The 24686-nt window shown below is 43.1% G+C and overlaps 1 protein-coding gene across 1 annotated transcript; it reads right to left on the reverse strand.

Moving 5' to 3' along the window:
* Nucleotides 1–219: 219 nt before the first annotated feature.
* Nucleotides 220–22985, reverse strand: dmgdh (dimethylglycine dehydrogenase). Its single transcript, XM_023984282.2, has 17 exons — nucleotides 22775–22985; nucleotides 22022–22190; nucleotides 20877–20975; nucleotides 19218–19382; nucleotides 18413–18617; nucleotides 9697–9791; nucleotides 9410–9563; nucleotides 9114–9312; nucleotides 8756–8925; nucleotides 7881–8034; nucleotides 2948–3113; nucleotides 2512–2642; nucleotides 1821–2038; nucleotides 1574–1731; nucleotides 1450–1509; nucleotides 1082–1216; nucleotides 220–663 (listed from the first exon to the last, which is right to left on the reverse strand). Exons 1-17 carry the CDS (start codon nucleotides 22894–22896, stop codon nucleotides 457–459), a joined length of 2607 nt encoding a protein of 868 aa, XP_023840050.1. The 5' UTR covers nucleotides 22897–22985; the 3' UTR covers nucleotides 220–456.
* Nucleotides 22986–24686: the final 1701 nt, after the last annotated feature.

A 24686-nucleotide genomic window follows, 5' to 3' on the forward strand; every position in this document is an offset into this window, starting at 1 on the left:
AAGTCTACGTTCCAATATGCCCATAGGTCCACATTGGAACCTAGAGTTAAGCTCTTATATGCACATTCTAGGTTGCTCTAGCTTATTCTTCCTCACCAGATGACCAAACAGGAAAAAAAAAATTTTTTTTTTTTTTTTTAACTTCACAGTCAGTCTGTCTCAAATGATACCCTATATAGTACACTACAAACAGTGCACAAAATAGGAAATAGGGTGTCATTTGAGTACCATTAATCACATTTAAGTATTTTTCATGAGTCACTTTGTCAGCCAGCATAGTTCACTTCACAGTGTAGTTGCTTGGTTGGTGTCGGCTCTACCGTTTGCGGACCTTGGTCGAACCTGGGTTGAAATTAGCACCAGGAGCATACTGTAAATATTTGAAAGAAAACATCCTATTTTCGACCCAGGTCTGGTACTCTAGTTCTAAGCTGGTTCTCTGCCCGTACCCAGTGTCTATGCCTTGCTCTTCTTCTGCAGCCGGGTCCTGGTTGGTTCTGTGAGGACCAGTGGCTCCTGGACCACCATGGCAGGGTACTTCCTCCCCAACATCTCCACTTCCACCTTCTGCCCTACAGAACACAGCTCCACTGGCAGGTAGGCAAACGCCAGGCTCTGCTGGGTGGTGTAGCTGTAGGCCCCAGATGTAGTGTTACCAACCACCTAGGAGAGATAGAGAAGGTTGCAGGAAGGCAAACAGTGGGTGGAAGTGTAAGCCTCTAATGTTGTGTTGCCTCTATACCACACACACACACACACACACACACACACACACACACACACACACACACACACACACACACACACACACACACACACACACACACACACATCCAAACCCTAACCTTAATCCCAAACCTAACCCGTAAGCCTAAAATAGCATTTTAAACATTCATTTAACAAAAACACAGAACTCTGTTACTACTACAAAATCAAATCAATTGTATTTGTCAAATGCTTTGTAAACAACAGGTGTAGACTAACAGTGAAATTGTTTCTTACCTTGTCAGAACATTCTGGTGACTTGTCAGGACACTGTGGTCCTGATAAGGTAGGAAAACAATGTACACACACAGCTCACCTTGCCATTGAGCCAGATAGTCTCGTTGCCCTCTGGGTCAACATCATCCGTTTCCATGGTGATGTATGACAGCTTCCTCTTCAGACCTTTAGCTTTGATCTCCTGCAGCGCTGCCTTACCGATGAAGTCAGCATGCTGGAGACAGACAGGGAGAGATGTTAGTGTTGGTATGTGTGCTTTATTTATAATTAGCATAAATAACCCCAAAAATAATACAGGTGTGTAGGAGAAAATGTTAACTAAGTAGACTTAGTAGGCCACAATTTCATAACATCTAAAAAAATAAGCTACACATTTGAATATGACACCTCGATTTGAACACACAGTGGTTGACTGGTGAAACAGCAGTAGCTAGTAACAATGTCTACCTTGTTGAGTTTGATGAAGTAGTCCAGACCAGCTTCCAGAGGGTTGGTGTCACAGTTCATCTGATGAGACAAAAACATCAGTTCAACATCCACAAACAACTTAAAAAGGTGTGTGTGTACGTACCTCTGCACCCCAGCCTCTGAAGCCTTTCTCCAGTCGTAGTGATGACATGGCGTAGGTACCAAAGTTGTCGATGCCCTCGTCCTCTCCTGCAGCCATGATAGCCTGGTACACAGCTGCCATGTCCTTGTGAGGAATGTACAGCTCCCAGCCCAACTCACCTGAAACACAATCCGTTAGTTGAGCTGTACATGCACTCACATGCCACACATACTCTTAAAAATGTTTAAGCACACAAACACACGCACACCTGTGTAGGAGATCCTAATAGCTCTGAGGTTGATGCCACCCAGTTGAATGGGTTTGCAGTGGAGGAACTTAAAGCTTGCATCGCTCATGTCCTCCTGAGTGAGTTTCTGTAGAACATCTCTAGCCTTTGGTCCAGCCACACCCAACACCCCAATGTCCTCTGTCACATTGGAAATATCTACATCATACGCCCCCTCTGCTACCTCCTTCTCCATCCACCTGGGGTTAGGAAGGGATCCATAGGGTTATATTTACAACTTGAAGGAACTCAAAAGGAAACGAAACTCTGGCACAATGTTGATTCAACTAATTAGTCTTCAATATGAACTTTGATTAGTTGAATCATGTATATTAGTGCAGGGCTGGAGCAAACCCTGCCCCCACATGGCCCTTGGTGGAAAAGATAGGTCACCACTAGGGGGTGATATACAACACCAGCAGACTGTCTCAGGGTGTATAAGAGACCGAGAGCTGAATGAATAGGTAGAATAGAGATTCATTTGTTTTTAATGTGCTGTTTGCTTATTGGAGCAGAGGGGCCGTTAAAGTAGCAGCTGCTGTAACTACCAGTGTTTCTAAGTGGATTAGAATAATGTTATATAATGGATTACTGAATCCTTTTATATGGGACGGCTTGACTCTACACCTTGTTAGCTGGCCTGGGCTGCTTAGAGTCTGTCTGCCTGTGTTACCTGAGGTCATGCAGCTCTGATCCAGATCCTGTGATGAGGAGGAACTCTCCAGGTGTGAGCTGGGTAATGGTGACCTCAGCGTAGACTCTCCCAGTGGGGGTCAACATGTGGCTGATGTTAGTCAGGCCCACCTGACAGGGGAGAGAGTGAAACCTAAATATAACATAAACCTCTGCCTGAGCAGCAAACAGAACACTGCCACCTGTTGGCAATAGTGAGTTATATAGGGACTTATACAGTGGTGCAATGAGCTGTCTATGAGAGTGAGTGAGTTTTGCCTGGTGCGATGCAATGATACATTTAGTCCCTCTCGTTTTGGGCCTAGCGTTGGTGAGATACAGTAAGATGTAATATAAAAGCACAGTGAGTTGTGTATAGAATAGTTGTAATACAGTGAGTTGTAATACAGTGAGTAGGTGTGTGGTGTTATCCTTACCTTGGGCATAGTGTTGGCGAACAGTCTGTCCAGCAGTTTATGAGAATCTTTCCCTTTAACCATGAACTTGCCGAAGGGTGTCAGGTCAACGACCCCAACCTTCTCCATCACCAGCTTACACTCCCTCCCCACCGGACCGAACCAGTTGGTACGCCTGAAACTGGGCCTGGGGAGTAAAGACAGACACATGTGGGTTAGTTACTTGGTTAATTTAAAATGTAATGGCAAAGTATTGGCTGAGACAAAGCTGCACAGTTGTGAAGAGGGCATGGCAGTGCCTCTTTCCACTAAGGAGATTGAAAAGATTTGGATCCTCAAAAAGTTATACAGCTGCACCCCGAGAGCATCTTGACTGGCTGCATCACCGCATAGTACGGCAAATGCACCGCCATCGACTGCAAAGCGCTACAGAGGATGGTGCGGACAACCCAGTACATCACTGGGGCCGAGCTCCCTGCCATTCGGGACCTCTATATCAGGCAGTCTCAGAGGAAGGCCCAAAAATTGACAAAGTCTCCAGCCACCCAAGCCGTCATTTTTTTTTTTAAATTAACCTTTATTTAACTAGGCAAGTCAGTTAAGAACAAATTCTTATTTACAATGGCGGCTTAGGGGCAGAACGACAGATTTTTACCATGTCAGCTTGGGGATTCGATCTAGCAACCTTTCGGTTACTGGCCCAACGCTCTAACTACTAAGCTACCTGCCACTCCGTCATCAAGGCAAAAGGGTTACTACATGATTCCATGTGTTATTTCATAGTTTGGATGTCTTCATTATTATTCTACAATGTAGAAAATATTTCTTTTTAAAGAAGAAAAACCCTGGTATGAGTGGGTGTCTAAACGTTTGACTGGTACTGTACACACACAAAGAAAAGTATGTGGACACCTCTCGTCGAACATCTAATTCCAAAGGTGTTCGATGGGGTTGAGGTCAGGGCTCTATGCAGGCCAATCAAGTTCTTCCACACCGATCTAGTCAAACCATTCCTGTATGGACCTTGCTTTGACCTCAGCATTGTCATGCTGAAACAGGAAAGGGCCGTCCCCAAACTGTTGCCACAAAGTTGGAAGCACAGAATCGTGTAGAATGTCATTGTATGCTGTATCGTTAAGATTTCCCTACACTAGAACTAGGGGGCCTTGCCCGAACCTTGAAAAACAGCCCCAGACCATTATTCATCCTCCACCAAACTTTACAGTTGGCAATATGCATTCAGGTAGGTAGCGTTCTCCTGGCATCCACCAAACCCAGAATCGTTCATCGGACTGCCAGATGGTGAAGCGCGATTCATCACTCCAGAGAGCGTGTTTCCGCTGCTCCAGAGTCCAATGGTGGTGAGCTTTACACCACCCCAGCCAACACTTGGCATTGCGCATGGTGATCTTAAGCAACCTGTGAATGTTGCAAATGAGGACAGACAACTTTACCACGCTACGCGCTTCTGCACGCAGAGGTCCCGTTCTGTGAGCTTGTGTGGCCTACAACTTTGTTACTCCTAGACGTTTCCAGTTCACAACAAAAGCACTTACAGTTGACCGGGGCAGATCTAGAAGGGCAGAAATTTTACAAACTGATTTGTTGCAAAGGTGGCATCCTATGACGGTGCCAAATTGAAAGTCACTGAGCTTTTCAGTAAGGCTATTTGACTATGGAGACTGCATGGCTGTGTGCTTGATTTTATACACCTGTCAGCAACAGGTGTGGCTGAAATAGCCGAATCCACTAAGTTGAAGAGGTGTCCCCATAAGTTTGTATATACAGTAGAGGTCGACCGATTATGATTTTTCAACGCCGATACAGATACCGATTATTGGAGGACCATAAAAAGCCGATACCGATTAATCGGCCGATTTAAATAAAAAATATATAAAACATAATTTGTAATAATGACAATTACAACAATACTGAATGAACACTTTTCTTTTACCTTTAATATAATACATCAATAAAATCAATTTAGCCTTAAATAAATAATGAAACATGTTCAATTTGGTTTAACTAATGCAAAAACAAAGTGTTGGAGAAGAAAGTAAAAGTGCAATATGTGCCATGTAAAAAAGCTAACGTTTAAGTTCCTTGCTCAGAACATGAGAACATATGAAAGCTGGTGGTTCCTTTTAACACGAGTCTTCTATATTCCCAGGTAAGAAGTTTTAGGTTGTAGTTATTATAGGAATTATAGGACTATTTCTCTCTATTATACCATTTGTGTTTCATATACCTTTGACTATTGGATGTTCTTATAGGCACTTTAGTATTACCGGTGTAACAGTATAGCTTCCGTCCCTCTCCTCGCCCCTACCTGGGCTCGAACTAGGAACACATCGACAACAGCCACCCTCGAAGAAAAAGAAATTGGGCACATGACAGCAGTGTGGTTTCGTCCTGGTGCAGCTGAGAGTGTGTTAGAATGTTCATGGACGCATGAAAGTGCTGTTTGAATGAATGCTTACGAGCCTGCTGCTGCCTACCATCGCTCAGTCAGACTGCTCTATCAAATCATAGACTTAATTATAACACACAGAAATACGAGCCTTTGGTAATTGATATGGTTGAATCAGTAAACTATTATTTCGAAAACAAAACGTTTATTCTTTCAGTGAAATACGGAACCGTTCTGTATTTTATCTAACGGGTGGCATCGCTAAGTCTAAATATTGCTGTTACATTGTACAACCTTCAATATTATGTCATAATTATGCACAATTCTGGCAAATTAATTACGGTCTTTGTTAGGAATAAATGGACTTCACACAGTTCGCAACGAGCCAGGCGGCCCAAACTGCTGCATATACCCTGACTGCTTGCACGGAACGCAAGAGAAGTGACACAATTTCCCTAATTATAAGAAATTCATGTTAGCAGGCAATATTAACTAAATATGCAGGTTTAAAAAATATATACTTGTGTATTGATTTTAAAGAAAGGCATTGATGTTTATGGTTAGGTTCATTGATGCAAGGACAGTGCTTTTTTCGCAAATGCGCTTGTTAAATCATCACCCGTTTGTCAAAGTAGGCTGTGATTCAATGAGAAATTAACAGGCAGCGCATCGATTATATGCAACGGAGGACACGCTAGATAAACTAGTAATATCATCAACCATGTGTAGTTAACTAGTGATTATGTTAAGATTGATTGTTTTTTATAAGATAAGTTTAATGCTAGCAACTTACCTTGGCTTCTTGCTGCCCTCGCGTAACAGGTAGTCAGCCTGCCATGCAGGCTCCTCATGGAGTGCAATGTAAGGCAGGTGGTTAGAGCGTTGGACTAGTAACCGGAAGGTTGCAAAAACAAATCCCCGAGCTGACAAGGTAAAAATCTGTCGTTCTGCCCCTGAACAAGGCAGTTAACCCACCGTTCCTAGGCCGTCATTGAAAATAAGAATGTGTTCTTAACTGACTTGCCTAGTTAAATAAAGTGTACTTTATTTTATTTATTTTTATCGCCAAATCAGTGTCCAAAAATAACGATTACCGATTGTTATGAAAACACTGAAATCGGCCCTAATTAAATCGGCCATTCCGATTAATTGGTCAACCTCTAATTTATAGTGTATTTATTGGGTAGAGTTGGTTGCCAGACTTAACTGTTATAAAATAAGTTATACAAAGACATGGTGTTAGGAAGGAGACTATTCACTGCCAGTACTTACATAATGTTGCATCACTGAGTCCTTATACAGTAGGTTTTATAGTTTTACATATGGAAAACTATTTTCATATACCATGGGCATAATTTCATAAAGAAATCCCACAGGTGGTGCTAAATTCTTTGAGTCAATAAATAGCCTAGTCAGCCACTGGTGGGTGGCCAAGTGGAAGCTAACCCTGGGTTTGAGTTGGCCAACAATCTTAAACCTGAGTTTAAACGGGCCAAATGGAACCTAACCCTAAGTTTGATCTCCAAAACACCTCCAGCTCTTAAAACAAAAGTGGTTTCAGACCAACACCTGATGAGGATGAAGATGAGGATGAAGACTAATATTATCAGTCTATAAGGGTATTGAACAGTAGCTACACAGGATGTATTTCCCAAGGCATTACATGTAAATAAATGTATTTTGATGTTCTCTCTAAATGGTTCTATTGTGCTGGCTAGAGTAACTGTTACATAATGCCATGTAACAGTCAGTGAGCTCACCTCTAAGACCCATATATATATTTACAGGGGGTGGTCTCCACTCCTCCACTGGGAGCTGTCCAGCCTATCATAACCTCCCCCCTTCCATCCCCCCCAAAAAATAACAAGTCCTTGAACATTCTAACACACTCTCAGCTGCACCAGGACGAAACCACACTGCTGTCATGTGCCCAATTTTTTTTCTTCTACTTTAAGTCCATCAAAGCATATACAAAATGAATTTATATGAATGATATAAGTACAGAAATGGTTTGCTCTGTGGGAAATGAATGTCCTACAAGTCAGTGACAATTGCGTGGAGTTGAGTTTGTGACAGCAACTATGTGAGATTGGAAATCCCAGGACATGGTGTCTATAATACTATGATCTTCTATGTGGAGGAACCCCTTACCTTCTAACGACTCTTGTGTAGCTTGTGAGCGTCAGAGCAAAACATGTTACACGTGTGTGTTCGTGAGTCTCATAGATAACGTTTAATAGTTTGTATCTCAAACTATTCCGACTCCACAGATGTTTTTGTAATAAGACCCGGGCCCTGGCCCCTTCGGCATCCACCCTTGTCTCACAAACAACTCAGCCCCAGTTAATCACACAGACTAATGGTTGGTATCTGCGGATGGAGACAAAATAGACAAATCCAATGGTATGACTGTAGCTCAAAGTCACAATGTATAAAAGGGGTTTGAAGTCCTAAATCATGCCGGCGTTATGGTGGGACTCATTGGGTTAACACTCAGTGTATTGTCATATTTGTACTGATTGATTGACTGGTTTGGTATCTTACTTGTAACTGGCATTGTCTCCAGGCTTATAGAACCAGTGAGGCTGTTCCCAGCCGGCGTGGAACCCCATGGAAGCTTTTCCCTTTAGCAGCTCATACACACCACTGGTCCTGTTGGTCGGACGGCCAGCAAAACGCTCCTCTTTAGGGTAGCCCACTGAGGGAAGGGGGAAGGAGAGCAGAAGGGGGGGGATAGAAAGAAGAGTTGACAGCATGAGCGGTTGTGAGTAGATGCGCTTGTTTTGTAATCAAAGCGAGAGCTACAGGTAGTGACGTGTGTACATCTGTTCATATCCTTTACTAGTTACTAGCCCAGTTATGGATCATTTGCAGTCAGCAATGGGCAAGTGAGCTCAAGAGCTCAAAATCTTTGAAAAGTGCGTCAGGTAAAGAGCTTTTTTTTGTCTTAAAGGGGCTGTGTTGTATTTTGAGACAGGCTTGCATAAGCTAAGTAGGCAGAGTGTAGCATAATTTGTCTGATTCTCTAATAGTGGTATGGGAATAATGATGCATTTTATTTTGTAAAGTAGTTTCTAGCATCAAACACCACTATAACATGTTCAGTCACCTTGTCTGAAGGTCACCTTGTCACCTTGTCTGCTACTGTAGACTGAACGATAGAACAGCTATGTCCATGTTAAAATGTTATGGGATGCATTTTCTCCATTGCTTTTGATGGTAGACCACTCTCGTCGGCCTACATTATGATCAATTAGCCACAGTAGCCTACTTGACCACTGTTAAAACAAACTTAAAGCGGGTACAGCCTCAGTGTTCACAATAAACACGCTGGAATTTGCACAGGATTTTCACAACCGTCAAGGTTGTGCAGATCTGAAAATTTGCTCAGTGATGAAAAACATTTAGTGACTACTCACCCATGTTGTTGAATCCATAGGACTCTCTGGCTTTGGCACACATGTAGGGTACAGTGGTCCATTTTCCATACCGGTTGGGGTCACACTCAATGAGGTCATAGGGGGGTTCCCCTGTTACGATCCAATCACTGAGGAACTTCCCAATGCCACCGGCGTGGATCACTCCATACCTGGGACACAAACAGACCCTGAGGTATGCCTTTAAGCTACAACCTCCTACTCCCTGTCAATCAAACATAACAAGGCTTTTATAGTTCCACAATAGGGAAGATGCTTAGAAATTTCACACTACACCATCCAGTCATATTGATTTCAGCATCCACCCGACCCCATCACACACACAAACACTCCCATTTACCCGAAGCCGATAGCGGTCCAGTAGTTACGTGCTCCCTGGTGCGGTCCGACCATAGGAAGGAGGTCAGGGGTGTAGGTGATTGGTCCAGATACAATGTTGATGATGTCAGCATTCTTCAGCACAGGCACCATCTCCATGGCCATCTCTACGTGGTGCATGATACGGTCCAGGTCTGACTCAAACAACTCCTTACCAAAACCTGTTCAACACACACAGAGAGAGTACAACTGAGGTTAAGGCATAGAGAGCGAGGGCGAGAGAGAGGGTGAGAGCGATAGAGAGATCAGCAGACAGACCTGGTGGTACTCCATCTCTAACCCAGGAGTCCTGCAGCACCATCTTCTCCTCTTTCTCGTAGGGTCCAAACAGCAGTCCATCTCTCTCCTGTCTGAGGTAGTAGGAGCCCTCCAGGTCCCTGATCACTGGCAGCTCTGCCTTTAGGGCCTTTACCTAGACACAACAAAACAAACTTTATTAAACATCAAATCAAACGCTGTTAAACATCACAACACATTTACTGTAAAATATGCACAATGAAGGATAGTTAATACAGTAAGACATTAAGATGTAATTAAATTAGTACCTCAGGCACCGTTGCCGTGACAACATACTGGTGATGGACAGGGATAGTGGGGTGCTCAAAGCCAATCTGCTGGCCAACTTCCCGGGCCCAGAAACCTGTTGACCAATTAAAAATGAGTAATGAGTTCATGGTCTGCACAGGAAATTGATGAGTTTTGATGAGACCAGGAAGCAGTTAACACAGACAGTTGGGAGAAAGACATCACCAGCGTGTAAACAGCAATCCCTGAACCGCTCCAGTCTCCACCATAAGGAAAGCAAAACAAGGTTAAGAATAGAGCCTCACACACACACTTACACTCTCTGCCCTCTACCAACCAGCCTTCACTTCTTGAGACCAAAACACTGTAAAGCCAACTGGGTCCCACAGAGGATTGTAAAAAGATAATGACATAAATGGAGGCATGTCTTGAGTATAAAATTGTAGAATATTAGAATCCCATATACAGAGTGTATAAGCTGGCAGCTAAGAAGAGTGAGAGCATGACTTACTACAATACTATGGTGTACCGGTACTCTATGCCACTCAGATATGGGCTGTGTTTGAAATTGTACCCTATTCCCTATATAGTTCACTACTTTAGGCAAGAACCATGGGTCTCTGGCCAAAAGTAATGCACTATATAGAGAATAGGATGCCATTTCAGAATGAGACCTGCTATATTACACTAACAGAGTTAACTGTCTGAATATGGCTCCACCATAGAGATCCTACTAAATTACTCAAATGTTTTATCTTTATTCTAATTCCGAATTTTAAGGGCTCCACATCTTAGGACAGGGGTTCCCAAACTTTTTAACCTAAATAGAAAAACATTAGCTGACATGGGCTAGGTGATCTGGACATTTCTGACAAGTTATAAATAGCTCTCTAAGGTATGCAGTGACTGACATGACAAGAGGAACTGATGATGCACTACCCAATTTCAAAATTGCACCTTGTGCATTCTACTATAACAACTTTCAAGAGTAAGTTTAAAGCCCCCCCTGCAAACCCCTCGCACCCCCACCCCACAGTTTGGGAACCACTGAGATCGGAGACTCCCTGTTCTACCAGCTGATTCACTTTAGAGGGAATGTCAAGTTACACTCCGACTCTCTCCATAGAAGCTAATTTCTGTTTTAAACTTCATCAAAAGGCTTCATTTTCTAGGAGCTATTTCAGTTTAAGAATCATTCCAGTTTCTTTTGAAGAGGTCAGCTGAGATTGCAACATCTGGCTGTTGGTGATAATGTGATCTGATTTGGTCTTATTTTATGACTCTGGTTGTATAACAAGACAGCTCTTTCCCAAAGCAGTCGCCTTCTTCTGGGGTTTAATGACGGTGTGTAAACCAGCTTTTTAGAAGCATTACCGGGGTCCCCAAAGCCTTTCTTGGGAGCATTTTACTGCCGCCCTGCTAATTAGCTTCCCCACAGAAATACTGGCACAAACATGAATGTTCCTACCCCATAACATTCTGAAGGTGAAAGAAAACTGACCAGCCATAGCCACTAGATTCACAAAGTAATGGATACACCCCTTAAATAAAAACACTCACTCACTACAGTACCTGTGTATGTCACAGAACTATTGCTTGACCACGACAAGCGCAAAAGTCAATTCATAATATTGCACAACTTATATATATATATATCAATACACTATACAGCTTTAATAAGAGACACCTATAAAACTGTACACATAAAATAATTATTTATGGCATAACCTCTGTGTACAGCAAACTGACTACTAACCAGTATTCATGGGTTGCATGTTTCGTCACAATGTTGTTTTGAACGTTAGTTTTGGACTGATTCCCAACAGCATTCTACTCAAATGCATTGTCAATGAGTGTTGATAAAGATTTTATCAAAAGTGCATTACAGTGGCTTGGAACTACAATGACAAATCAAAAAAAGGAAGAAAGGAAAAGCATGTCATTTTGATGTCACCAAATTGACTTTAGCTAGCTAGGACTGAGGGGAGGTCACCAGATTTTAGCTAGCTAACATTGCTAGCTATTTTTGACAAACTTCGCAAGCTAATAACATTGCAATCTGTCTGAAGTCAATTTGATGACATGATAATGCTGGCAAAGTTGTTCCCTACTAAATATTTTACTACTTCAGCTAAGTCATTGTATTTCCAGGCACTATAGTTTAATTTAGACTAAACAGTAGTTAGCATTTGTCCAGAATGACTGTGCTTATCACCACTTTACCAAGGGCACCACTATGGCGCTGCCGATAGAGAGCGGCTAGAGAAATTTCATAATAATGTCATACTGCGACTGAGTGACGGAGGTGCAACCTATGAAATGGAAGACTGTTGCTACTGGTCCCTAGCCAGACAAACAATGATTTGTGGGGCGAAAGTCCGACGCGTGTCAACTGCGCTCTCTCTCTCTATACACACAGACACACACCATGGCCCCTGCAGCCACCACAGCTGTTTGTCCCCACAGATCAGACTGGTAATGGCCTGCAGGAACTAGTTGTGACGGGGAACAAATGTCAGATTACAGCAGAAGTCAACAACTGGGGTTATCTGCTGAGTTGCAACTGTTCTACACCAGACCCTGGCTCAAAAACAGTGCATTCAGAAAGAATTCAGACCCTTTGACTTTTACCAGATTTTGTTATGTTACAGCCTTATTCTAAAATGGATTCAAATTTCCCCCCCTCATCAATCTTGAGCCTTGAGTCTTCTTGGGTATGACATTACAAGCCTGGCACACCTGTATTTGGGGAGTTTCTCCCATTCTTCTCTGCAGATCCTCTCAAGCGCTATCAGGTTGGATGGGGAGTGTCACTGCACAGCTATTTTCAGGTCTCTCCAGAGATGTTAGATCGGGTTCAAGTCCGGTTTCTGGCTGGGCCACTCATGGACATTTAGAAACTTGTCCCGAAGCCACTCCTGCGTTGTCTTGGCTGTGTCCTTAGGGTCGTTGTCCTAATGGAAGGTGAACATTCAACCCAATCTGAGGTCTTGAGAGATCTGGAGCAGATTTTTAGAAATTAAGGACCTCTCTCCGTCCATCTTTCCCTTGATCCTGACTAGTCACCCAATCCCTGCCGCTTAAAAACATCCCCAAAGCATAATGCTGCCACCACCATGCTTCACCGTAGGGATGGTATTGGCCAGGTGATAAGCGGTGCCTGGTTTCCTCTAGACGTGACGCTTGGCAGTCAGGCCAAAGAGTTCAATGTTGGTTTCATCAGACCAGAGAATCTTGTTTCTCATGGTCTGAGCGTCTTTAGGTGCCGTTTGGCAAACTCCAAGCCCGGCGGTCATGTGCCTTTTACTGAGGAGTGGCTTCCATCCGGCTACTCTACCATAAAGGCCTGATTGGTGGAGTGCTGCAGAGATGGTTGTCCTTCTGGAAGGTTCTCCCATCTCCACCGAGGATCTCTGGAGCTCGGTCAGAGTGACCATTGGGTTCTTGGTCACCTCCTTGTCCAAGGCTCTTCTCCCACGATTGCTCAGTTTGGCCTGGTGGCGGCCAGCTCTAGAAAGAGTCTTGGTGGTTCCAAACTTCTTCCATTTAAGAATGATGGCGGCCACTGTGTTCTTGGGGACCCTTCAATGCTGCATACATTTTTGGTACCCTTCCCCAGATCTGTGCCTCGACACAATCCTGTTTCAGTGCTCTACAGACAATTCCTTCGACCTCATGGCTTGGTTTTTGCTCTGACATGCACTGTCAACTGTGGGTATGTAGACAGGTGTGTGCCTTTCCAAATCATGTCCAATCAATTGAATTTACCACAGGTGGACTCCAATCAAGTTGTAGAAACATCTCAAGGGTGATCAAACAGGATGCACCGGAGCTCGATTTTGAGAGTCTGAATAATTATGCAAATAATATTTTTTTTATTTTATACATTTGCAAACATTTCTAAAAACCTGTTTTTGCTTTTTCATTATGGGTTATTGTGTGTAGGTTGATGAGGATTATATCTTTTTTTTTACCCATTTAGAATAAGGCTGTAACAAAATGTGGAAAAAGTCAAGGGGTCTGATTACTTTTGGAATGCACTGTACATAAATACTTAAACTACGTGTAGGGTCTGATATAAATCGCTCATTTTAGATTCCGCTTTCACACTCTCAAACTGGGCAGTTTGGCTGATTTGAACAACATCAGCGTTGTTTACATTTTCCAGCTCAGAGGGACATACGTACTCTCTACTTTTAAAGGTTGCCCTGCCCCAATTCTGTAGAATACAGCCAGTTGGGCCAGGGCAGAGCTTCTGGGGAGGCAGAGTAGACAGCACACATGTTTACAAGCTCCTTGTAGCAGGACACACACAGGGCCATTCACAGACCCTCCCAGGAATAACCTCTAATGAATAGACTAATTGGAAGTGGGGCTTTGTCTGACACAGGCTCAGCTATTTCCAGAGTACAACCACCTCCACACCTCTAACTAACTAGTTAATTTCCCTCCCTCGCTTATATTTATGAGCACCAGTGATAACCTAAATAGTTTCTGAAGGCCAGAGACTCTGATAAACAAGGTTTCTCTCTCTCGTTGAGACACTGTCCTTTCACTGGGGGTCTCAGTGTCCTGTGCACCTTTAGTAGGTCACAGGGCCAACTTTTGAAACCGATCCTTCAGGGGGAGACGCATTCCAAGAACCACAACCCTTTACCTTACTCTGGGGGTTCTCATTGGTCAAAGTGCCAAACAGTGATGGGGTGTAGCATTATGAAGGTAGGGTTGGAGAAGGGGAGGTAGAGATGGAATGGGGTGAATGTGGGAGTGAAACAATGGGGGAGGAAAGGGGCGAGTTTGAGACAGTGGAAGGAGAGAGATGGAATAGGGTGAGTGTGGGACTATAATTTGTGTGTTACTTGTGTATTGTATTTGTGAGACATTCTACTGCACTGTTGGAGCTACTGCAGAAACATAAGCATTTCACTGCACCTACTATAACGCCTGCAAATATGTATACACAACCAATAAACTGATTAGATGTAAATATATATATATAATTTAAGGTGGGAGTGTGGGAGTAGAGGGAGGGAGCATTTGAGACTCTGGTGTTTGTGAGGAATGCTACAGCAGTACTTCAGGATCTGCTTTCACATGGAGTTATTTCTGCAGACCATAGCTCCAGCAAGCATAAATCACATATCCTACCATGCATGTGGAAAGGTGGACTCACCCACCCACTAAAGGAGAGAGAGTAGTTTGACCTGAGGGTTAGAGAGTTGTATTGTAATGAAAGATATAAACTTCCCAATTATATGTATAGAGAGGGAGGCTTCCGGAAGTGCTCTTTTTTGGAATATGTTTTTTCTTCACAAAAGATCCTCCTCCTCTTCCTCCCAGGGTTATTCCCACAAATACGAACAAAGCTCACAAAATGTCCAAAACTCAACCACAAATCAGTGGGCCTATTCCAAAGTAGTATAATGAAGTTGAGAGATTTAACTCCTAAGTAAAGGAGTGAGTTTAATGGGTGTAGTAGCTACTGTTTATGAGTACAACCAAGGATGTTCTGATAAAAAAGAAGCACACAAAACCAAAACTGGACACACAGATAAGACTCTGACTGCAGTTTGTGTTCGTGTCTGCAAAGTGCAAACACAGCAACTGACACAATCACCACACAAACTCCCACTACCCGGCCTGTATATGCTGTACTATTTTACTGGACCATATGGAGACAATAGTCATTACTGCATTGGTCAAACACTATAAATCCACAGTGTCGTTTCAAACAACAGCAGCTTCAACGACAAGGTTTTAGATTAAATCCCTCAGCTGCGCTATGGGACGTTTCCATTGTACCCCTGACAAAGTGGCTTTCATTTGGCCCCAGCAGATTTATGTGCAGCTATACATTTCTCTCTCCATGTTGATTGTATGCAAAGTGTAATGTATAGGACAAGGCTGTAAGGCTCTCACCAGCCGTGACTTATGCAATAACACACGTCTATGGGCAGTATATCTGCAGATCCCTTATAGGAAGTGTTATATCTACCAAGCACTCGTTATCCTCTGTAGCTCAGTTGGTAGAGCATGGTGTTTGCAGCGCCAGGATAGTATGTTCGATTCCTGGGACTACCCATACGTAAAATGTATGCACGCATGACTGTAAATTGCATTTGGTTAAAAGCGTCTGCTAAATGACATATATTATACATTATATTAATATTATAGCCTAATTCATCCTGTCTACCAAAACAAAACATATCAATTTTTTTGCCTGACTGGACAATGTTGTAGCTGCTGTGAATCAACTACGTATCAAGCACTAGACAACATTTAGGTAGTTACAGGCAGCAGGTAGCCTAGGGGTAAAGAGAGTTGGGCCAGTAACTGAAACGTTGCTTGGTTAAAGCCCCAAGCAGACTAGGTGAGGCACTTTACCCTAATAGCTCTGGATAAGAGTGTCTTCTAAATGACTTAAATGTAGTTACAGCTTGTTAACATTACACCAACTGAGGAAATCAAGTTGAGTTGACAAAACATAATGAGTAAAATTCTAAGATAGCTGACTGTTATTCAAAGATGACTTGCCTATGTTTTTTTTATTGTAATAAAACCATTTCTACCCCTTTTTCTCCCCAATTGGTAGTTACAGTCTTGTCTCATCGCTGCAACTCCCGTACGGACTCGGGAGAGGCGAAGGTCGAGAGCCATGCATCCTCCGAAACACGACCCTGCCAAGCCACATTGCTTCTTGACACACTGCTCACTTAACACGGAAGCCACCCGCGACACAGCCCGGGATCGAACCCGGATCTGTCGTGACGCCTCAAGCACGGCAGTGCCTTAGACCGCTGCGCCACTCGGGAGGCCCAGTCAGCTACGGTTTGACTGTTGTACATAGATGATGTTAACACTAGGTTGTCAAATGAGTGGACCCAAACTGCAAATTCATGAACTTAAAGAAAACATCAAAGTTTGCAGAGAAAAGGCACATGGAAACCCAAGATTCACTAAGGAATCAGAAAATGTTTGTTCTTCAAGATTTAAAAAATCTGTCAGCAAAGTGTTAAACGTCTGCTGAAGAGGCGTCCTTCAGCTGCTGCTCTGTGATTGGCTAAAACCTGTTGGCCTGTTTGGATAAACTGATGAGGGAATGGAGGGCCAGGGGTCATAATATTAATGGGTTTAGCAAAGCTAGAACAAAGCAAAGTAAACCTACAACGTGCCCCCGTCCTCCTCCTCCAGGGACCCATAAAGGAGAGAGCAAACTTCAGGCAGCTGCAAATTGAATCAGTTATGCAAGGAGGTATGATAGTGGTGACAACCTTGCCAACTAAATCCTCCCAGAACTGGTATGACCCAGTTCAAACCATGTGACCCTGCTTCCCCTGAACTCAGAATGCTGTGTATATGGTCAAATGTCCCTAAGATAGCAGCCTTGGAATAAGAGCAGTTCAGACAAGAGTCAGAAAGACAGAGGCTCAGCACTGGGCCAAATCAAACAAGAACTACAACTGAACTCACCCCTAAAGTATTTAGGTTCATCAACTTCTTTGTCCTCAGGACTGGGGTCCTAAGATCTAATTTGTCTGTGCCGAGTGTGCTCTTTACTGTAGTCTATACCCAATTCTACTTTTACTACGGTAATCTCTTTCGTCTGTCTACAAGCAGTAAAAAAAAAAATACACAGCCAGTGGCTGAACTGAAAATGAGTTAATGAGGAGAGACTGGTTTGATCGACTTGAGAGACATGGGGTTCTGCATTTTAACCAACCCAAACTGGTAAACCAGGTCTGTGGGTTTAGTTTCTGACAACCTGGAGAGGAGCTAGAGGTGTTAATGTAACAGTATAACTTTAAACCGTCCCCTCGCCCCGACACGGGCGCGAACCAGGGACCCTCTGCACACATCAACAACTGACACCCACGAAGCGTCGTTACCCATCGCTCCACAAAAGCCGCGGCCCTTGCAGAGCAAGGGGCAACACTACTTATAGGTTTCAGAGCAAGTGACGTAACTGATTGAAACGCTACTAGCGCGTACCCGCTAACTAGCTAGCCATTTCACATCCGTTACATTAACTTCCCCAGCTCACCCACCCAGACTGGTCTGTGTTATACAGACAATCTGACTCACCCCAACTCGTTGAGAAAAATCTTCAACTGAAGTTGTTGTTCAAGCCTTTTGGCCAGCTCTAATCATAGTTTCTCAATGTTTGCCAGTGAGATTTCAATCTGACCCAAGAGCTGTGAATAACAGGACTGTGTTGCTGAATGGACAAACTGCTTGAGCCAGTTTTAAACATTAGAAACTCATCTGATATACAAGATACAACAGTGCAAGATACAACAGTGCATGATGCAATGTATTGATACAATTGATCTAGAAGTCAACAGTCAATGCATGTTCTGTAGTATGGTCACTAATGTTAGTTTGGACATACAAACTTGTGTGAGGAGCAATCAATCATGATTTGCAGCACAAACACACTCTGTACAATAACATAGAGCCTGGACCCAACTACATCAATGCTCATCTGGCTCTCTGGCAGACAAAGTTCTAGCAGGAAGCTAAGCCTCCCAGTTTGCCAAAGGTTCTTGTTTCTATTCTCCATGTATGCAGCAAGAAGTACATGTTGTGCATGTATTCCTGCATGCAATTGTATATACCAGTGATGACCCAGTCCAGCCATTACAATGAGCCTGTCGACAGATTCTGCCCTCCTCTAGCCTCCATTGAGGTTTACATAGAGACAGATATTTTGCCACTGACAAGTATTCGACCACTGACCTGTGGCGTTGACTATGCGGTTCGCTCTGATGGTCCCGTGGGGGGTCTGGACATCCCACTTCCCATCACTGGTGGGTGTGAGGCCAGAGACCAGGGCTGGGTTGTAGATCTGGGCTCCATACATACGCGCCCCAGCAGCCAGGGCCATGGTTAGGGAGTAGGGGTCAATATGGCCATCTCCTGGGTTATATAGACCCGCTAGCACCTGGGGAGGTGGATATAAAGTGTTACTGTCATGTCGTTGTCTACTGGTTCAAACAAACGTTCTTGGTCAATGACAACTTTAAAGATACATTATGAAAGTTTTGTTTCCCTCAAGAGCCCCCGCAGAGAGAAAAGTTGTGTAAAGCCTCTTTAAATCATTAGAGTATATCCACTAGGCTCTTAAGTCATGACATGAAACTGAGATCACAATGATGTCTATTAGCCTGGTCCCAGATCTGTTTGTGCTGTCTTGCCAACTCCTATGGGCATTGTCATACCAATGGAGTTGGCAAGACAGTGCAAACATATCTGGGAACCAGGCTACATGTCTATGGCGCATGAGAATGCGTTCCTCCGGTCCAGACCAGAACAATAGATATAGAGCCATGGTTATAGATCAGTGGTGGCTGGTGGCACTTTAAAAATGGAGAGGACAGGTTCATAGTAATGGCTGGAACAGAATAAATGGAATGGTTCAAACACCTGGTTTTCCATGTGTTTGGTACCATTCCATTAACTCCATTCCATCCATTATTACCAGCTGTCCTCCCCTCACTAGCCTCCTCTGACAGATATAGATCTTTTTGGTTCAAGTCCGGACCTTGTCCATGTTGAGCAGGGGGAAGAGCTCCTTGATCTTCTCAGGGGTGATGAGCCACTGGGGCGTGGGGTGCCAGTGGGTTCTTGCCATCTGGTACTTCAGCTCATCCACTCTGACTGGGGTGGAGGCAATACGGATACTGCCTGGCTGGTGGAAACCCACTGCCTATAGACACATGGATAAAATGTGTGAAACATACATACAAAGTGTATCATAAGTATTCACCCCCCTTTTTCCCCACATTTTGTTGTGTGACAAAGTGATATACAAATTAATTTAATTGTGATTTGTTGTCATTGAGCTACACAAAGAACTTCATTAAATGAATACAAATGTAATAACTAAAATAGTTATTGCAAAAGTATTCACCCCATTTATTTAGACAAGCCTAAAATAGTTCTGGAGTCAAATTTGGCTAAACAATTCTCATAATAAGTAGCATGTCAATCCGTTATGTCACGCTAATAACTGGGGTTGGCATAATTCCTCTGTCCCCCCTATATACAACATATGTAAGGTCCCTCAGGCAAGTATTGAATTTCAACTACAGATTCAACTACAAAGACCAGTGAGATTTTCGAAAGACTCATAGTAAAAGGGCAGTGATTGGTAGATTGGTAACAATAACAAAATAGACATTTAATATCTCTTTTAAGCATGTTCCAAGTTAATAATTATGCTGTGGATTATGTATTAAACCCCCCCCAGACACATGAAAGATGCAGTCGTCCTTCTGAACTGAGCTGCAGGACGGGAATGAAACTGCTCAGGGATGTCACCATGAGGCCATTGCTAATTTTAAAACAGCTCAATGGCTGTGAAGGAAAAAAAACTGAGTTTACTGTATTTACTCCACAATAATGACCTAAAAAGTAGAATAAAAAAATATACAGAATATAAATATTGCAAAACATGTATCCTGTATGCAACGCCTTATGTTTGTGGCAAGTCAAACAACACTGAGTTACTGCCTCCTTATTTTCAAGGATGGTGGCGGCTGCATCATGGTATGGGTATGCTTGACATTGGCAAACAGAATTTTTCACAATAAAAATAAATGGGACAGAGCTAAGCACAGACAAGATCCTAGAGGAAAATCTGCTTCAGTCTGCTTTACACCAGACACTGGGAGAGGAATTCACCTTTCAGCAGGACAATAACCTACAACACAAGGTCAAATTTACACTGGAGTTGGTTACCAACAAGACAGTGAATGTTCCTGCGTGGCCAAGTTAGATAACTTAAATCTGCTACAAAATCTATGCCAAGACTTGAAAATTGCTGTCTAGCCAAAATCTAGAATAATTTTTAAAAGACTAAATGGGCAAATATTGCACAATCCAGGTGTGCAAAGCTCTTAGAGACTTACCCAAGAAGAATCACAGCTGTAATTGCTACAAAAGGAGTTAACATGTATTGACTCAGGGGAGTGAATACATGTCTAATCAAGGCATATTAATGTTTATATTCTTCCAATTTCACAATACAGATTATTCTTTGTGATCAATGACAAAAAAAAAACGTATTCATTTCAATCCCACTTTGTAACAACAAAATGAAAAAATCCAAGGGGGGTGAATACTTTGATACCCACTGTACATAGATACACTCATACAGACATTATATAATCCGTTGTGCTGTGGTTGACGTGTAGTATACCTGTCCTGTCTCGGCCTCCAGACTCTCATACAGCTTGATGCTGTGGTAATGGACCTTCTTCAGGTTGATACCAGGGTGGTAGTACGTGGTCAAACCAGCCTGGAACAGACAATAAACATGGACACTTAGAGGAGGCATGGTCATGTAAATGGAAACACTGACAACACTTGATCTACTGTATTGACCCTGCAAGTTTGCAAAGCAATGATTTGAAAGTGCATCTTATAAAATAATAGTAATACACATTTCAACAACATCATGTTATCTCCATTGACTTTAACTACACTACACAACCAGGGCATGCAGTTCACATGTTCCTAACATAGATACATAGAATGAGAAGTTTAATAAGTCTACTAGGAAAGTTGGCCCCTTGACATTAAGGGCAGCATATTTATGTAGAGTAACCTATATGGGATAGGGTTGGTTGGAAGGGGGTTATAGAGAGGCAGAATTAGGTCATCAGATCCTTGGCAGAACCACATAGGCCTGGTTCTTTGACAGCAGCTGTCTTTGACAGCTACCATAACTTAGATCTTCTTACATGCCTCCATCTGCTTCTTGAGAATCTCCCTCTGCCGAGCGGACTATCTGATATCTCGCCGTGGTATCTTCGGTCGGGTTTTTCCTGTTAACTGTAAGTCGCTCTGGATAAGATGACTAAATTACAAAATGTAAATATCTTCAGTGTGGTCTCAATGTATTTTTTTCCCATGTTGAATATCTCTGACCTCCTTTATCTTTTTCTCTGACAGTTCCTTCTAATAGTGGGTGTGTGTAATAACTCCTTAACTTATTCAAATGTTGGGGAACATGAAAACTTCCATGCATTTGCTAACTTATGTATTAGTAGAAGAACGTCAGGTCGAAACAGGTGTCAGACCATCAATAAATGGGCGAGTTCATTTGCATGCCCTGGGTGGGTGGAGATTTCACTTAAGGGGCACAGGGCCTTGCAAAACGAACTCTCCCAATACGTTTGTGTGCCCCCCTGACTGACAAACAAAACAAGACTCTATCCATGAACCCCTGAAGCCATCTGTTGCTCCCAGACAGTTCTGTCTTCCCTCATATGGTTAAGATAAGGTTTTGGGACAGGTAAGCTGATCCTAGATCTGTTTTAGTTTTTGTTGTTGTTGACCTACAGCGTGCCAGGTGGATCCAGCGGTCAGTTCAGACTTCTCCAGCAGGACCACATCCTTCTGTCCAGCCTTGGCCAGGTGATAGGCCAGACTGACTCCAACACAGCCCCCTCCGATGATCACCGTCTCAGCCGCGTCCTTCCACCTCTTCCCCAGGACCATAGTGCTGTCCCTAAGAGGGGGGAGAGGGGGTAAAGAGGGGTGAGATGAAAGGAGACAGTGAGATTGAAATTTGAAAAAAAATGTATTCATTGATTTGAATGCATTTGAATCTATTTCAATACAGGTAAAGATGTGTAGAGTAGTTATGTGACTTCTATGAAGCAGAAGAGATTATTGTTTAGAAAATCAACCCTGACCAGTTCTGACCTGACATATACCCCTGGAAGGAAATGCAACACATGTTGCCATGAGATAACTCAGACAGCCTGGCACATTATTGTCAATTGGAGATATAGGCTATATTGTTTGTCACATTATAAACACAGAGAACATTCGCGAGTCAGAAGAATCTCATGGTCTGTTCAGCAGGGAAGTCATGTGCATTATGCAAACTGAATTAAAACGGTTGGGTTGTGGACAGACCCATAATAACATTACGCTATCAAAGAGCCCCTTATAGCCTACCGGACACCTCTGTGGTCTCCTCCAACTGTCCCAAATGTGAAATCTGTAACCTTACTGTCGGATACAAGAAAGCTGAAAGGGTAACATGAGTTGTTAACGACAAGGCAAAAAATGCACGAGGGGGCTTACCCATTTCCCACATGTTTCTGCGAAGTGTAGTTTATTGTACGCAGTGGAAGACACACAATAGCGCGATATGCGGTAAAATCTCTCCGGAGGTGAGTATTAATTACGTTAAAAAACCTAGACATGGTTTAACTAATTAAAATATCTATTGAAACACCTCAAAGCATACCAGAACCACCTCTGCCTAATCCCCACCGCAATTTACTGCAGGCATCCTATACCAAAGCACAATTTTGTTAGCTGAACACGCCCTCGTCCGCGCAGAGCGCCAGTCAATTTAGGCACAGTGAAACTTGGTGCGTTCAAAACAACTGGGAATTCAGGTAAAAACGAGTTCAGACTGGGAAAAATCGTGACATCAGTGATCTTCAGGTCGGAGAAGTTGGAGCTCTAGGATCTGGCCTTAATGACTATCTTGGTTGAAGATCGATCTGGCCTTAATCGCCATGTACTCGTATAATCTCCACCCGGCACTCCACGGGACTGGCCACTCCTCAGAGCCTGGTTCCTGCCTCTTCCCTGGTTCCTGCCTCTTCCCTGGTTCCTGCCTCTTCCCAGGTTCCTGCCTCTTCCCAGGTTCCTGCCTTTCTAGGGAGTTTTTCCTAGCCACTGCTTCTACATCTGCATCGCTTGATCTTTGGGGTTTTAGGTTGGGTAAAAATGGCTTTATAAAATACATTGATTGATTGATAGCATGATGCTCGCGTTTCCAACTTGTAATTCCGATTTTGATGCACGTTTAAAAGATTTTTTCTAGTCGGAGTTCGTTTCTTTTCGAGTTCCGAGTTGTTTTGAACGCACCAACTGTGTCCAGACCCTCCCAGTCTAAAAATCCCTGAAAGGTTAACTCTTTAGATACCATCGGTCAGGCTGTGGCTCAAATATAGGTCACTGGTCTAGGGAATAGAAGGGCCCCAGCGTATAACACAAAAGGTAATATACAAATAAATTAATAATACACACAAAATGGATAAGCACGGTTGATATTGATGATATTTAGTCCAATAGACCCTTTACAAAATCTAATTTTTGTGACAAGATCTATCTATGTCATTGTCATCTAATGGCAGTGTAGACAGACAATGCTTACATAACTTGAGTCGACATCAACTGCCCATAGAGCATTGGCCAGGCACAATCTCACCTATTCTACACAATACACATTAACCAGGGCCAGTGATGTGTAATGACACAATATGGGTAAAGAACTCAAGTTACTCTGAGCGACACACTGGATAAGAAAACTATTAGGACAAGACTAGAATATTGAATTCCTTTGTGGGTGACATTAACAGTAGGCTATGGACATTTAAACAAAATCTCTATATATTTAACCTTTATTTAACAAGTCAGTAACTTCTTAGTTACAATGACGGCCTATCCCGGCCAAACCCTAACGACACAATTGTGCACCGCCTTATGGGACTCCCAATACAGCCTGGAATCGAACCAGGGTCTGTAGTGACGCCTCTAGCACTGAGATACAGTGCCTTAGACCCCTGCGCCACTCGGGAGCCCCCATGTTAATACTCCCACTCAATTGGTGTAGCACATTTCACAAGGGCTCCTGGATTGACACAGGAGGTTATGTGCTGTTTTTATCAGTCCCTGCTGGTCTGATGTATTGGATCCAGTCTGAACAGGCCATGGAGGGACATAGAGTTGCATCCCAAATTTGACGAGAGCTCAATAGGGAGCCATTTGAGACACACACAGACTTACAGTATCATCTACTATTATATAAGTACAACCCCTAGAAACCCCCTGGAACAACTGACCTGCATTCAGGTTGTATCTGTTGATGAATGCTATTGGTACTATTGTTACAAAACAGGGAGTTTAACCATAACTTAACCATATGTTTCTAAAAGTGTGCGTGTATGTGTGTGTGTATGTGTGTATCCACACATTGTCA

The sequence above is a fragment of the Salvelinus sp. IW2-2015 genome, linkage group LG4q.1:29 (assembly GCF_002910315.2).
Source record: "Salvelinus sp. IW2-2015 linkage group LG4q.1:29, ASM291031v2, whole genome shotgun sequence".
In the NCBI taxonomy this organism is placed as follows: Eukaryota; Metazoa; Chordata; class Actinopteri; order Salmoniformes; family Salmonidae; genus Salvelinus; species Salvelinus sp. IW2-2015.

Excerpts from the sequence above, each read along its gene's own strand:
- dmgdh (XM_023984282.2), bottom strand. The coding sequence starts at position 22,896 with ATGTCTAGGTTTTTTAACGTAATTAATACTCACCTCCGGAGAGATTTT. Across the intron at positions 19,383-20,876 it reads TGGAGGCCGAGACAGGACAG|GCAGTGGGTTTCCACCAGCC; the intron begins GTATACTACACG and ends ATGTGTCTATAG. Across the intron at positions 9,564-9,696 it reads TCACGGCAACGGTGCCTGAG|GTAAAGGCCCTAAAGGCAGA; the intron begins GTACTAATTTAA and ends TGTTGTGTCTAG.